General features: G+C 44.0%; 1 protein-coding gene across 2 annotated transcripts in view; it reads right to left on the reverse strand.

Moving 5' to 3' along the window:
• The window catches only part of CDH11 (cadherin 11), a 152,418-nt gene that overhangs the window by 47,482 nt on the left and 88,099 nt on the right, over positions 1-16,837 (reverse strand). For both annotated transcript variants that reach the window (XM_018062079.1, XM_018062081.1), the window contains exon 3: positions 1,344-1,744. In XM_018062079.1, coding sequence (XP_017917568.1) covers positions 1,344-1,571 — 228 coding nt within the window. In that variant the 5' untranslated portion in view covers positions 1,572-1,744. The remainder of the gene's footprint in view (positions 1-1,343; positions 1,745-16,837) is intronic.

Consider the following 16,837-nt stretch of genomic DNA (forward strand, 5'->3'; position numbering starts at 1 on the left):
GAATTCCATAAATATGGAATGATAGTCTCATGTTAAGCAGCAACTAAGATAACTTCGTTGGAATCTATGAGGCTCACAAATGAGCACCCCACAAATCTGCTCTTGTCTCTCTCCCCCTTTACTAGATAACTCCTGCTCATCTTTTAGGTCACAGGTTATTACCATTGTCTCCATGAAGCTTCCCTTCATGCCTCTTAAACTTTGCCACATAAATTCACAACCACTTGTAGTGAATTTCTTTATTATTCTACTCCTTTAGTTTGTTTGTTTTTTTTTTTAATTGCTTAGGTAAGTGTCTCTTTTTCCACTAGCCCCTGAACTCTTTGAGGCCAGGGACTACTCTACTGCAGTTTACCATTTGCCTCCCTCTGTACCTTCACATAGCAGGCTTTCTGCTTTTATGTGTATGAACATCTAACTCCTTGCCATTAATGTCACTTGCATCTGAAAGATGGCTGTATGTTTTACCACAAGTGATAGCTGGCAGCCAGTTTTTCAAACATATTTTGTTATTTTGTTTGCTTTTATTTTTGGTTTTGAAATTTGGCTGCACGGCTTGCAGGATCTCAGGTCCCCTATTAGAGATTGAACCAAATCCCCCATCAGGGGCTCCTCAGTGAAGGTGCCAAATCCTAACCACTAGATCACTGGGGAACACGCCCTCAAACATATTTTGGACTCTTTCTACCCTTGCACTTTTGGAAGGGATACTCAGAGAATGCAGGATTTCTCACTAGTACTAGGACTCTCAAGCTTTCTGGGGGTTTGCCATCCCTGAGCCAAACTGGATAGAATCCCACCCATTCCCATGACGCATCCATTCATCTTGTCAGATATTCACAGAGGTGTCCGTAAAACTGGGCTTTGGTGTCAGAACCTGGGGATACAAGACTGAACCTGTTCTTGATGAAAGTAGCTCAGGGTCCAGTGAAGGAGACAGACATGTGTACTATAGGAAAAAAGCTATGATGAAAATAGTACAGAGCATTATAAGAACACAAAGGAAGGCATCCTAGCTGGGGTTTGGATGGAGTGGGGGAAATGCGCCCAGTTGGAGAATGGTTAAATAAATAATCATCATTTCTATTCAAGAGACTACTGGGTAGCCATTAAAAACAGAGTTTTTAGGGTATAATATCCAGTGGAAACAGAAGTGTTCTTAACATGGATGTCTAGGAATTAAAAAAAAAAAAAAAAGCTGGAAGGATGAATGAATAGGATTTGGTGGATTTTAGAGATGATCAGACCATTGCTACCTTCCCTCCTAGATTTTTGTTTGGCCAGGACCCCAGTCCGGGGAGGGTGGGGAGTGAGAAGTGAGCATGCAATTAGAGCAGCCTTACCCTGCCCACGAGCACGGGGTCGGGCCCCGTGTACTCCTCTATCACGAAGAACTGGTTCCAGACCCAACCCCTCTTGGAGCGCTGCAGCACCTGGCCCTCCTTGCCCTTCTCGTGGTGCCCGTGGAACGAGGGTCGCAGGTGGCTCCTCCGGTCCAAGGCGAAGGCCTGGCTGTGGCACAGCATGCCCAGGCACACCAGGGCGGCTTGTAAACAATAGTTCTCCTTCATTTTTGGTTACGTGGTAGGCACGGGAGAATGCGGCTGTCACCCTGTCCGCCGACCGCGCGGCTGCCTGGCGGATGGCGGCCTTCCCAGACGAGTCACGCAGACCTCGCTCGGGCTGGAAGCTCTCTCCTCGCCGAGCACATCACGTCAGGGCTGCCCACGTCCCCGTTCGGCCTCTACAGGGAGCAGGAAAGGTCAGATTAGTCACAGGCTCCATCCCCACTTCCATTATATTCTGTAAACACTGACCCACGCTGGACCCCGTGAGGGCTTTGCTCTGGGTACTGAGGAGGCAGATGCCAGTGAGAAATACTCTCCAGGCTCTAGCCAGTTCACCACGCCGAATAAGAAACGTACAGGAAGAAACCCCGCCAAGTCCATATGAGGATAAAACGTGTGTGCTGTGGAGTCCAGCTGCCCAAGTCTGAGAGTCAGTTTTACCATTTACTTAGCTCTCGGTTTAGGGTAAGCCAATACTGAGCTCAGTGTGCTCATTTATGAAATGGGCTGGGGAATCCTACTCAGTGGAAGGTACAGATCTGAGTCATAGCCCCAAGTCTCATAGCCAAGACCTGGTATGTGGTCAGCACTTCTTATTTATCTGTTATTATCATATTAATGATCATGGGACTCCCCTGGTGGCTCAGACGGTAAAGCGTCTGCCTACAACGTGGGAGACCTGGGTTCAAACCCTGGGTCGGGAAGATCCCCCGGAGAAGGAAATGACAACCCACTCCAGTATTCTTGCCTGGAAAATCCCATGGACGGAGGAGCTTGGTGGGCTTACAGTCCATGGGGTCGCAAAGAGTCTCAGACAAGACTGAGTGACTTCACTTTCTTTCATTATGTTAATGATCACAGTCCTTCTTGGCTGTGTTTTGTAGTAGGGAAACCTAGGGCACTATGGGCATTCCACAGAGGAACACAGTTGATGGGGGTTGAGAATGGAGATGGCAGAGAGTGGAGACTGTTAAGGAAGACTTCCACATTGACTCTCAGATGAGTTACGTGATAAGAGTGGGATGGATGGGATGTCCAGGTAGAAGGAACGGTGTGCCCCAAAGCACAGAGCTGTTCACAAGCACAGTACTTCCCAAGACTGTTCAGCTTAGTGGATGGTCTTACAGACGGAGGAAGCCAGCAATGACTCCTAAGATATGAGAGGTCAGGGTAGACCCTGAGATGGTCAGTGATGGCCACTAAAACATTTGTCATTGAAATAATGGGTCAAATTTGCATTGTTGGGTCAATACAGTGTCAATTCAATACGCATGATTTGCTTTTGTCTGGTCAAACGTCCACCCAAGAAGATGAAAATTCTGCCTTAACCTGACAGTCTTTCTAAGCATACTCTGTAGGCTCCCTTCAACAAGAAAAAACAAAATAAAACAGCATTCCCACCAGCTGGTCCAAAGGTCATGTTCCTGGCACTCGGCCATGCCTCTGCTGCTCATCAGCAGTAAGGATGGGCCACAAGCACGTTTCCTTGCCTCTGTGGCTTCTCACCTACAGTCGCTCTAGCCCTCTCTCCAGCGCTCCGGTTCTTCTCTCTGACCTTTAGCTCCTGCCTCAGGTTTCCCGGCTTCTTTATGGGACTGTCCTTCTGGTGCCAGAAACTTACTCTTCCCCGAGGAACTCCCAGTGCTCATTCTCCTGTCTTAGGATCCCACACCTTCTGAACAATCGTCATCTCCTCTTGGAACACCTCTCAGACACAAACTGGAGCCCGAGTTCCCAGAACCGGAAGGTGAGGGGCTTATCTGTAAGGTGAGGGGCTCTCAGAAAGTTGCTGGGCATGGGGCTGAAACTGCATTTCAACCCCTGTGGGTCTAAATGAAATTGGTGGGCTTCTTCTTCTCTTTTAAATTGAGAGGCATAGTTGATTTATAATTGTGTCCATTTCAGGTCCATAGCAAAGCAATTCAGTTATGTGTAGCTGTGTGTGGATACATATTAATGTTCTTTTTCATGTTATTTTCCCTTATAAGCTATTATAAAACTGAATATAGTCCCCTGTGCTATACAGTAGATCCTTGTTAGTTATCTGTTTTATATATAGTAGTGTGCCTATGTTAATCCCAAACTCCTAATTTATCTCCCTCACTCCATTTCTCCTTTAAGAGAACTCCATTTCCCCTAGAAGGGGAAGAAACTATAAATTTGCTTTCTGTGTCTGTGGGTGTATTTCTGTATGGTAAATACATTCATTTGTATCATTTATCTTAGATTCCACATATGAGCAGTATCATGATGTTTATATTTCTCTGTCTGGTTTACTTCACTTGGTATTATCGTCTCTAGGCCCAACCATGTTGCAGCAAAGGGCTTTATTTTATTCTTTTTAATGGCCAAGTAGTATTCCATTTATATGTCACATCTTCTTTATTTCTCTGTCTCTGGACATTTATTTAGGTTGCTTCCATGTCTTGGGTATTGTAGATAGTGCCACAATGAACACTGGGGTGCAGGTATCTTTTTGATGATGGTTTTCTTCAGATATATGCCCAGGAATAGGACTGCAGGTGGGCTTATTTTTTGTTTTTAAAGGAACTTCCATACTGTTCTCCATAGTAGCGATGCCAGTGAAATTGGTAAGATTCTTGAATGTTGTATGAATAAAAACCTAATTCTTTGCTATCTGATTCGGACAAAGTGGTTGGATGGGGAGAGAGGTGAACAGAAAGGAGATAGTATGCATCTTGGCAGAGTGGAATATATCTAGATTTGGAGGCTGGGTTGACCTGAACTGAAATATTATTGTATATTTCAATCTGGATGGCCTTGGGCACATTGGCCAGGCACTCGGATGCTCCGCAGTCTAATCTGAACAACAGGGATGACAAGAACTGGTGCACACATGTGGGGCTAAAGACAGAGAGAGAACTGGGCACACACTGGGTCTCCTCCTCTCTTTCCAGAGCTCCACAGCCTAAGTCTGTGGGCCTCACTCAGCAGAAGGAAGTGCTCTGATCTGCAGGTGGAGATGCCCTGAAGACAGGGGTGAAGTGCTTTCTCTAAGAAAGGAATTGAGGATTAAGAGTTACATGGAGATACCAGAGCAATCTCTCCTTAGAAGTCTCAGAAATAAGGGAACTGGTGGAATTCTACTTTGCTGGTGAACAACCCCTTTTCTTCTGAGGCTCTTTGATTTCACCTACCCAAGCATTTCTAGTGCTTTGTAATATGGCAAAATGGTATCTAAGGAGGTCACACATGTACAGTCATTCCAAGTATCCATCACTGTCCTCAATACTATTTTGTGATGTATTATGTAAGTCCCTTTTCAGACAGACTCCAGGATATGTTAAAGGCTGTGTAGAAAAGAGAGAAAGATTCAGGAGGCAGTGTGGTCACTTAACAGCTTCACCCGAGGCTTGGGCATATCAATACTACATCAAATGCTGCTTCTTGTAAGGCAAACTGACTGCACGGAAGAGACCAGGAGTTAAATCCTATAGTGAGGTAATGCGAAGTCGTAGGAAGATTCCTGTATTTAAGTCAGAAAGCCAAAGATATGATTAAGAATCTGCCACTTAGCTCGTGGTGGGGCATGCCTCAGCTCCGAGAGTGGCAGCTATGCCTCATTCTCTGTAAAGGGAAGCCGTTGGGTGACATTTTCTACAGGTGGTTTCCAGATTCACATTCTCATTTGGGTAAAAGATTTTGGAGGCATTTCTGATTCATAACACCATCTCCTTACTAGACTGCTTGCTTCTTAATGGTTGGAATGATATCTTATTCACAACTGGGTGGCCAGTGCCTGAGCAGGACACCAGTAAAAGCTAAATATATGATTTGAACCCCATATTTCAAGTGCAAACTTGATAATGCCTCCATAGGATCTCAAGAGGAAGAAATAGAAAAGGAAAAACATATGGTACAGCAAGATCTCTGCCCATTTCACACCACACCAAGTATTAAGTGTTCATTCACACAGTGATAAATTATTCTTGCATATACTGTGAAGAGTATTTGAAAGAAAGGGTTTAATTAAAGTTGGTATTTCTGCGCCTCTTTCTTCTGGCTGCCATTTTGCTGTAAAGCACAATTATTTCTGACACTAAATGTGTTGAAACTAGATGACAACTTTTTTTTTCTTTATAAAAATTTCTAGATTGATACTAACAAATTTAAGTTTTCACGTGACCAATAAACGATAAATTTCACCCTTTGTTAAAAAGGTGATACATTTCACCCTTTGTTAAAAAGGTGAAATTATCTATTTTCTTCTGTTGGAAAGAATAGCAAGATCAACTTGCTTTTAAATGTAGTTCCTTGAAACCATTATTTATAAGCGCTTATATGACTGTGTGTATCATATAAAGTTATTTTAATGGTAAATCTCAGGTATGTTAAGATGAATTTTTAAGACTGTTTTTTAATTCAATTTTGGAATGAAAATTTACTGAGCAAAATCTTTTTCTAGCCATTGCTCTAAAATCTTTAGTAACTCATCTATTAATTTCTATAACAAACTTATGAATGGGGACTGTGAATATACTTATTTTAAAGGATGGAAACTAAGATCTGGGTAGATTAAGCAATTTATGCAAAGTTAGGCTTCTGATAAATCATAGCACTGAGTCTGAGCCCATGACAGTTGGCTTTGGAGTCTGTCTTCAACCAGTGAGCAATACCAACTGTCATCAGTTGTTGGCTTCTGAGGTTCGTATGGGAATAATATGGACACTGTGACAGAAACAGTAACCCAGATGCAGTGAACCAATAGGAGAACTAGGTTTATGCTCATAATACGATTATGATGAAAATGGTAACAGTTAACATTTGCCCAGTCTTATTGTTTGCCTGGGCTTCCCTGGTGGCACAGATGGTAAAGAATCTGCCTGCAAGGCCGGAGACCTGGATTCGATCCCTGGGTTGGGAATGGCAACCCACTCCAGTATTCCTGCCTGGAGAGTCCCATGGACAGAGGAGCTTGGAGGGCTACGGTCCACGGGGTCACAAGGAGTCGGCCATGACTGAGTGACTAACACTTTCCCTTTCAGCTCTTCCATTGTTTGGCTATCATTCTTCCAAGTGCTTTCAATGAGTTGAGTCATAAATTTTCATAATAACTCTACACCGCAGTATTATTGTAATCCCCATTTTATAGATAGGTAGTCTGAGGCATACCAACATGAACTAAGTTGCTCATAGTTACAGAGACAGCAAGTGGAGGAGCTGAGATATGAATACTGGATGGTTAGTTCTAAGACCTGCATTGTTATCCCCCACAATGCACGTGATATTGCCTCTCGAAGAGAAGACAGGAGGCCACATATAGACACATATCATAAGACAACAGTCTCACGATGAAAATAATTTAAGTTTTGGTGGGAAGGAGTAATATGGTAACTAAAATGTTAAAACCAAACCAGAAAGAGGAAGATAAAACATTTTATAGCAGTGATCAAAGTGAAGATGAATAGGAGGTAATTATATCTGTTATCTGATTCTGTGGTAGCAGTATATACCAATATAACCAGGTTATATAAACAGTTGGCCAGTTAACAGTATAACCAGTTAACTAGTATACAGGTTATAACAAGTCCTTGAAAAGTATAACCAGATCCTTGAACAGCACCACTACACAAAAGTAAATCTTTGACTTCTTATTTTTAAACACAGTTTCAGAATTTTCAAATGTATAGGTTAAAAAGATGTGTTCAGAAAGATTATTATTAGTATTATTTAGAAATGCTTCTAAAATGCTTCTAAAATTTAGAAATGCTTCTAGAGATCTGGTTGATATATGCAGTGGTACAGAGTTTGCAGGAATCATGAATGAAAACAGGAGACAGCCCTCCTAAGAAGACTTTGACATTGGGAACAACTAGGGAAATATATCAATGTTCTAATTAGTTTTAATAAAGACCGCCCCCCCACCCTCCACCCCCGGCCAAGGCAGCTCTTGAACAGTCCTTCCATTAAAGCACTTTCTAGCAGTATGCCAGAAATGTCTAAGCATTGAGGTTCTACTAAAACATATAGGAGGACTTTATGATGGAAGCATATTGCTTGGAAGGAAAAATAAATGTTGTTGAAAGTCACAGAAGTAATAACACGACAGGAAAATGGATTTGCAAAACCACCAGCTCTAAGTGGAAGGCTCCCCCCTCTATCTTGAGAGCAGATAGCCCGTCATGAGCTACCGCGCCTTGAGCATAAAACTCTCTCGCTGTGCTAGCTTTTGTCTCCGTGAAAGAAAATGACATAGACGGGTGTTTAAGTATATTTGGACTCCTGCTGGAAATTGTTATCGGGTAGAGAAAGAAAGACGAAAGCGCTTAGCACAAAGCAAGCGGCTTTGGTTTTTTAGCGTTCTCCTCCCCCACAGAGCTGGATGGATCAGACGGCTGACCTGTTCTTTTCATTTCCAGGGAGTTAATTTACAGTTAAAGGCAGGTTATCATTACATTAAGAATATTACTGAGCCCACCAGAGCTCGAAACCTTATTCTGCAAGTGCTCTGTCCTCCTGTCAGGAGCTCAGGGGCTCTGGTCCCCACTGCAACAAACACAGCTTTGTAACCAATCGGATTCCATTATGCAAATTAATTCAAGCATATTTTATTCCCAGTTCAGATCTCATCACTCAGCACTGAGCTGGTCTCTAGTTTCAAATCAAATCACAGGAATTATGCCATGTCTGTGGAAATCACAGAGAATGGGGACAGGAAGTAGTACAGCAACTACTGAATCACGTTTCTTCCCCCATTTCTACACCTGGAGCAAAGCATAAGCTTGTAGTAGTAGTCACTTCTGCTCAGGTGCAAAATACACAGCAGAGATGCAAAACAGGCATTGCGTATGTTACTCTACTCTCCAATACCAAATTCAAATGTTAAAATAGGAAGCAAAGGGGGCCCCTTGTCAATGACCATGATGTTCTATAAGGGCAAGTGGGATGTTTAAAACCGCTCCAATGTAAATGTGATTCTCTGCTTCTAGAGACAGGGAACCCCTCCCTGCCTGATGTTGGGAAGGCCCAGGTCCAAATCGCTCATCACCTGTGGGCAATATAAAATTAGGTAATGAGAGCTGGAATTATCCTCGATGAGGTACTTGATTTGTCTATACTGCTGGGCAGTATACTCAGGGCTTGGTATACAGCATCTAATTGTATTTCCACTATAACTATATGTAAATATCACCCATGATATTATCTACAAGGAAACCAAGGCTCTAGGCAATTAAGTAAATTACTCAAGGGTACACCCTGAAACACTGGCAAAGCTGCACTTCAAATTCAAATTTATATGATGGCAAAACTCGTGCTTTGGCTTTACCTGGCTCCCAAACACTAAGATCTTCAACATATGAAGGGGCAGGATCCATTTCCAAGGATGGTCTAAACTCCATATAGTATTTGACATTGAAAAGAATTTTTGTTAGAGGTGAACTTCATTTATTTTAAGTATGTACAATCAACTTTTATATTCTTAGGCCACAGAGTATCACAGAAATCCAGCTTACATCCCCAGACCTCAAATACACAGAATCACTTGCTGATTATTTATCTTTTCAAGTAATTAAATCATCTCCAAATGATAAGATGACTAAATGCAATGTGTGCTGTGAAGAACTTATTATTTTTACTCTACTCACTCCTTAAGATAGTCTTTTTCTTACTGTAATATTTTTAAATGTTAATCATTAAGATGAATGAAATACATCCACCCATACAGGAAATAACATTGTCACCAGTGTCATCTTGGGCTGTGAATAAACACCCCATATGAACATGTGGAAAGAAAGAGATCTTATTTTCCATTTTTCTTTTGCATGAGTGAAAGTACCAGAGGGAAGATCAGGGCAAAAATGGTAATGATAAACAGATGCTCAACATAATGTAATGTCATCGATGGTATCAAAGGCCTATGTGTAAATCCCTCTTTGTCTCAGAGCTGTGAAAATCTATAAAGTTTTCTTTATTTGCTGGTTCCTTCATTCAGCAGTAACTTTTCTCAGCATCACACCTGAGTTGGTCTCTCGAGAAACAGAGCTGCAATGCGTCTCTGATCTGTAGACTCAAATGACGGTGAGACAGTTGTCCGAGCAGGTAGATGATGGTATGCCATGACACTGGGTACCAGAACGCAGAGGCACCAGCGGCCACATCTCTGCAGATGAATCTGTAACATATCCCTCCTGCCTTTTGGAACTTGCCTACTCCAGCCTCTTCCAAACGTTAATAAATATGTACATTAACAATCTCCCACATCTGGAATTTCCACTCTCACCCTGAGCCACGGCTGGTTGAACCACATGTAGTCCAGTGACACAGCTCAGTTCAGTGGCTCAGTCGCATCCGACTCTTTGCGACCCCATGAACCGCACACCGGGCCTCCCTGTCCATCACCAACTCCTGGCGTTCACTCAGACTCGTGTCCATCGAGTCAGTGATGCCATCCAGCCATCTCATCCTCCATCATCCCCTTCTCCTCCTGCCCATAAACAAACCACAGATTGTTTCAAACTGTGTAACCTGGTCAAAATGATAACCTGGTCGAGTTAGATTCACTGGGGAACTTGAATGAAAGGAAACAGAACCATTTGCCAGTTAGTAAGGGAGCTGAAATCCCATGGACAGAGGAGCCTGGTGAGCTACAGTCCATGGGATTGTAAAGAGTCAGACACGACCCAGTGTCTAAACAGTGAAGGGAGCTGAAACAGAAAGGTCATGAGGCATATAGGCGATGGAATAGCAACAAAGTGACATCTGATGGCCAATGTTTTGGTAAAATCAGGGTATGAGAAACCAAACAGAAACAAGCATGGCCTCTGTCCCTCAGCCATGTAAACGGCAGAATGCATGGCCCTTCCTGGTCTCTGAAGATTTTGGCAATCAAGGACTGCCCTCCGGCTGCTGTCTCCATGGGACCCAGCCTTAATGATAGTCTGTTTCTGAATCTGTGAGGTTCTTTGCACTGCCTCCTTATGCATGGATAACATTAAGCCCCTTGTACATGAGCCACCTTGGGTGCTTTTTTATCATCAAACAGCAAACCTAGTAAACTATAATAATCGAGAGGAAAAGTTAGGTTGTTCTTCCTCTGGTAGAGGGTGAAGTAATATAGCAATGGAGATCATTTGTTCAGATGTACAAAATGCCTTTTTTTTTTCTCTCTGTGAATTCCCAAGGCATATTGAGCAATAGGGAGCAAGTGAAGTCGCTCAGTTGTGTCCGACTCTGCGATCCCGTGGACTGTAGCCTACCAGGCTTCTCTGTCCATGGGATTTTCCAGGCAAGAGTACCTGAGTGGGTTGCCACTTCCTTCTCCGGGGATCTTTCCGACCCAGGGATTGAACCCAGGTCTCCCGCATTGCAGACAGATGCTTTAACCTCCGAGCAATAGGGAGAGCTCTAGAATATAAGTCAAGACAGTTTTGTTGTAGGAAAGGTTCTGCCACTGAACAGTTGTGTAACCTTAGAAAAGACACTTCTTCATTTGGGACTAAGTTTCCCCTGCTATAAACTAGAAGACTGGTAATAGCCTATGAAGGGTCTTCCACATCTACAGGAGCCTGTGAGTCTGTGCTGGGCTGCGACAGAGCAACTTTCCTGGGGTGGAGAGAGGTGAAGTTCTCTTCAGAAGGTTTAGAAAGTCTGGATCCCACTGTGCTGGCACACGCAACTCCAGGAGGCCCCACTTACATCAGATAGAATGTGAATGGTGCCAGCAATGCAGAGCCCTGATAAAGTGACAGGCCTGGAAACCCAGCATCAGGAATCCAGACTTCACCTGATGGACAGTGGGCATCATTAAAAACTCTGGTCAGGAGATTGATGGAGCCCGAGCTGTCAGAGGTATGCAGGATAAACCAGCGTGAGAAATGGCATTTCTAACAAAATGGTTGAGAGCATGGGCTCAGGAGTCTGATGAGGTTAGAGGATTATAGCTCAAGAGTTTCTACTCACTAGGTGTGTGACTCAGCTTCTGTGAGTTTCCACGCTGCCTTACTGAAAATGTGAAAAACAGGAGGACGGTTCTTAACAGGGGAGATCTGAAATGAAATGAGATGGTTCCCAGAGAGAGCTCTGTGTAGTACTTGCCACTGGCTGGCACACAGAAAGCGATAAAGAGAATAAATTAGGAGTTTTGTCCCTTGAACAAGAATACATAAATATGTACGGTAAGCCCTGGATGCATGAAGGTGACACGTAATATACATACAGCAGCATGCCATACGGTCCAAGCCTTACAAAGGGCTCCAGGAGGCTGTCCGTTAAAAGGACGTGAACACAGTGGAACTTTCAACAGGACTGCCGAGTGCACTGACGCTACCACGTGAGTCCAGGGAGACTCCTGGGGTCATCGCAGTAGTTCAGGTGAGAGGCAGTATGGTTCTGAACTAGAAAGTAAGGCTCACATGGCGGCAAAGGGGACTGTCTAGAAACCATGCAGGTGTGAAGGGCTCTGGGACCTGGACAGGTTGAGGACAAAGGATGAGATTGCAGTCTGAGCAGAGAGAGAAGACAACGGTGCTGTTCCTGGCCTCAGCAGAAGAACAGACTGGTTTGGGGATAAAAAGCATGAGTTTGGTTTTAAACACATTAAGCTTGTAAAGCCAGTGGACTGATGCTCAAGTGGCGAGCTAAGTCTAAGTTCGGTTTCCAAGTTCTTCCAAAAGTAGGTACTGTCAATGTCAGCATTTCCGTTTCAAGTTTGGACGCCTTGTTGCCTTAATCAATCCTAGCATCTCAGAACTGGGGGAAACCCTAGGTAGACTTTCCACTATTAGTCCTTATTCCACAGATAAATGGGAAAACTGAGATACAGAAATGAGAAGTAACTTGCAGAATAGGAGACAACATGAACAAAACCTAAAAGCCCTCACTGTACAGCGGGGAAATGCAGGGGGAGGAACAAGTATCAACAGTGAAAGGAAATTTTTATAGCATCTACCGTGCCCTTTCCTCACAAATCCCGGCTTAAAAGCAGCCCTCCTTTTCAAAAGATTTCTATGGAAACAGCCAGTCCAGGTTCCACAAGGGAACAGACAGTCAGAAATAAGGACCTGGGAGCGCTTTAAAGATGATCTGTGGAGAACTGGAAGAGGAAAAACACTCTGCATATTCTCTCTAGACTGTGACATCCTGCAGAGAGCCACTGTCCACAAGCCTGGTTCTCAAAGCACAAACAATACGAGGAGGAATTACCCCAAGGCGGCCTTAATAACTGACAAGGGCCTGATGTGGTTTTTCTGAAATAATTACTAAGGCGAGAAGAGAGAGTGCCTCCAATCAGCACCTCCAAGAGCCTTTAGAATTCTGAGAAGGCCAGCCTGTGACCCCAATCCACCTCAGTCCGTCCAGCTTAATCAGCCACCAAACCGGAGTGAGGAAAGCACAGACTCAAGCTGCTTCCAATTATCAGAGGCACGATTTTTTTTTTTTTAATCCCAGTGTGGGTGGGCTGTTCTGGAGGTCTCTTTGCAATGGACCTCCTCAAACTATGCTATCATGCTAAGAAGTAAAGTCGCTCAGTCGTGTCCACGGACTAAAGCCTCCCAGGCTTCTCAGTCCATGGGATTTTCCAGGAGAGAGTACTAGAGTGGGTTGCCATTTCCTTCTCCAGGGGATCTTCCCGACCCAGGGATCAAACCCGGGTCTCCCACATTGGAGGCGGACACTTTACCCGCTGAGCCACCAGGGAAGCCCATGCTAAGGGAAGCCCATGCTAAGAGAAGACTAAACTCTGCCATGTTTTTAAATGGCTTTTTATTACTATTATTTTTTTGTATCTTTATATACCCCATAAAGGGTCCCCCTCCTTGTTCTCAGAAAGCAGACACCAACAATAGCCTCATAATGATCGCATTGTGGTTTCAACTAATCAATCTCTAAAGCCCACTTCTTTCTTTTCAAGTGCATTAATGTCATTTATCAAAAGGAAGGGGATTTTTTTTTTAAAAAGTTAAGCATAAAAGAAAAGTAATGGGATACAGCAAACTAGTCAAGTGCCTTGTACAGACGTGCATGGAGCATTTTCTGAGGCATATACCCAACACTCAGACAGGCAGGACTTTCAAAGGCAACGTTAAGTGTCTTTTGTGGGTCTCAGATAATGTGGTTCACTTAATTAGATTTTCTATAATCCCAGGTTAATCCTATTGTGAATTACAGACGTGAGTTCACTTGCCTGGCAGAAACATCTATTGCTACAAATGCATTTCTGGAAAAAATATATACCATACTTATAATTCATTAGCAGAGTCACTTTTGCAAAGAGACCTACTTCATTTTCTCCCTCCACCAGGTAGAAGAAACCCTTTCCCATTCCTTTGGATCACAATGTCCTTTAAAGCAATTTAATTAAGTCTTCCTTTTCCCTGGGATTAAGTTCCCTAAGAGTTGGGAACACAACAGTTAACTTCTCACTGAATACCTTCCCCCTGACTACAGTGATGTATATGCTGACATGAGGGCCCAGGAGGCCTTCTGTCCCTCATGGAACTTAGAATTTAGACTAGTGTCTCTAGAATTAGACTGCATATTAGAATCAACCAAGAATGGGGGAAAAGTGAAAGTCACTCAGTCATGTCTGACTCTTTGTGACCCCATGGACTATAGTCCATGGAATTCTCCAGGCCAGAATACTGGAGTGGGTAGCCTTTCCCTTCTCCGGGGGATCTTCCCAACCCAGGGATTGAACCCAGGTCTCCTGCACTGCAGGTGGATTTGTTACCATCTAAGCCACCAGGGAGGAGAAGGCGATGGCACCCCACTCCAGTACTCTTGCCTAGTCCAGTCCCATAGGCGGAGGAGCCTGGTAGGCTGCAGTCCATGGGGTCGCAAAGAGTCAGACACGACTGAGCAACTTCCCTTTCACTTTTTACTTTCATGCATTGGAGAAGGCAATGGCAACCTACTCCAGTGTTCTTGCCTGGAGAATCCCAGGGATGGGGCAGCCTGGTGGGCTGCCGTCTATGGGGTCACATAGAGTTGGACATGACTGAAGTGACTTAGCAGCAGTAGCAGCAAGCCACCAGGGAAGCTTGGGATTGGGGAGGGGGGTGTTTTAAAAATCCCATTACCAAGGCCTTACTCTAAACCAATTAAAAGCAAAGAAACTAGCAATCAATATTTTTTGAAGTTCCCTGGGTGGTTCCAGTGTACATTCAAGATGAGAACCACTGGTCAAGAGTTATTCTATCCAATATGGTAGCAATATAGACACATATAGCTTTTAAAATTTAACTTCATGTAAATTAAGTGAAGTGTCCCCAGGGGCTCAGCAGTAAAAAATCTGCCTGCAATGCAGGACTCCTAGGAGACACAGGCTCGATCCCTGGGTTGGGAAGATCCCCTGGAGGAGGGCATGCAACCCACTCCAGTATTCTCACCTGGAGAATCTCTTGGACAGAGGAATCTGGTGGGCTATAGTCCATGGGGTCACAAAGTCACACAGGACTGAAGCGCCTTAGCACACAAATTATATAAACTTTAAAATTTACCTCCTCCATGCCCTAGTCCCATTTCAAGTGTTCAATGGTGGTTTTAGTCATCAAAAAAAAAAAAGTTCTGTTATTCATCAGTGTTGGTCTTGGACACTAAAACATCCTCATCTGAAGCAGAAATGTCTGTTCCCTGAATGAAGGTGGAAAAAGGACACTGCATTTAAAGACCTGCCATGAACTCACTGCCTGATTCCTATCATCTAGACCTCAGTTTTCCTCTCTGTGAAACAAAGGGCTGGGTAAGCTGGTGAATCTCTAGGTGACATTAGCAGAATGCCTGAAAAAAATCAAGGGACAGGGCTACAGTGGGTGGGGCCACTGAACCAACTGGCCCCTTGTGAGTGTGCATGCTTTACCCATGACCGACTCTTGGACCCCATGGACTGTAGGCACCAGGCTCCTCTGTCCGTGAGATTGCCCAGGCAAGAATACTGGAATGGCTTGCCATGCACTCCTCCAGGGGATCTTCCCGACCCTGGGATCAAATCTGCAACTCCTGAGACTCCTACATTGCAGGTAGATTTTATACTGCTGAGCCACCTGAACTGGCCCCATACTCCACAGGAAACGGAACCTCCAGCTAAACTGGCCAAAATGTTTCCTTGAAAAGCAGTTCAGCTTCATTACAAAAACAAAACAAAACAAAGGAAAAACAAACAAACAAAAAAAAACAAAGGGAAAAAAAAAAAAAAAGAAAGAAAGAAACCACTTCAAGATCTTGATACTTCACAGAACTTGCTATCTCAGTCCAGGGATGGTTAGTAAATTCCTGCTTCAGCGCCCATAATTCTCCCGGTTCAGGAAGGAGGTCTGGGCTCAGGAAACTGTGGGACTACTGACAACCGACAACTCACTTCACCTCTCTGAATCTGTTTTCTGTTATGAAAAGGGGGGTGAACGATGCGTGACCTCCCTGGCTCCCAAGTTAATCTGAGGGTCGAATAAGATAATGATTTGGGAAGCTCTTTGTAAAAGCATAATGTGGGCTCACAGGTGAAGACAAGCCTGGTGAAATGCCGACAGCAGTGGCAACATCTATTTATTTGAGTAATTTTTGTAAAGTTTTGGCTTTTAACCTTTAGTGGCATGGACTGTAGATGAATGTAAATGACCTGTTTTTGTTACCAACAGGAGGATGTGACTTCAATCCTTTTCTCTGATATGGATATAAGATCTTTCAGATGCTGCAATGGACACGGGCATCCTTTCTGTTTGCCCCCGGACCCAATGGGATTCTATAGTGGTGACTTGTGAGAACACTGTCCTCCTTGTCTAGGGGATGGTATGTGTGTTGGGGAAAGTGGGATGGCTGATTGCAACAAGAAAGGTTGTGACAGTGTATTAGGGCCCCCAGACTCAACAGGGATACAGGCCAGAAGTCCCTCTGCAGAGTCTAAGGGTCTTTCAGTTATCCTTGCTATGGATGAGTATGGAGTGACCATGGGGAATGTGGACAAAGATGCCAAATGCTCAGCACAGGAGTGGGCTGGCTCTCTTGACTGGATGAGTTCTGGGAGGCCACCTTAGCAGATCCCTTATTCACCATTTAGCCTCTGTTTGAAACAGCCCCATCCCTGGAGAAGAGGCAGATGGCATTACTGTTACAAAGTTATCATCTTCAAACTGGCTGCTTCTGAGAACCTACTATGGGGTAGGTGCTTTGCTAGGTGCTATACGTAGATTCTTTACAGCCTCTCTCTCCCCAGGACCTTTGAGAGTTTTGTATTACTGCTTCCTTTGCCTAGATATGGAAGCAAGGGCTAGGGCACTTCACTTTCAGAGCATTCTGAAACCTGAAGTAGAATT

Source organism: Capra hircus, chromosome 18 (assembly GCF_001704415.2).
Source record: "Capra hircus breed San Clemente chromosome 18, ASM170441v1, whole genome shotgun sequence".
NCBI lineage: Eukaryota > Metazoa > Chordata > Mammalia > Artiodactyla > Bovidae > Capra > Capra hircus.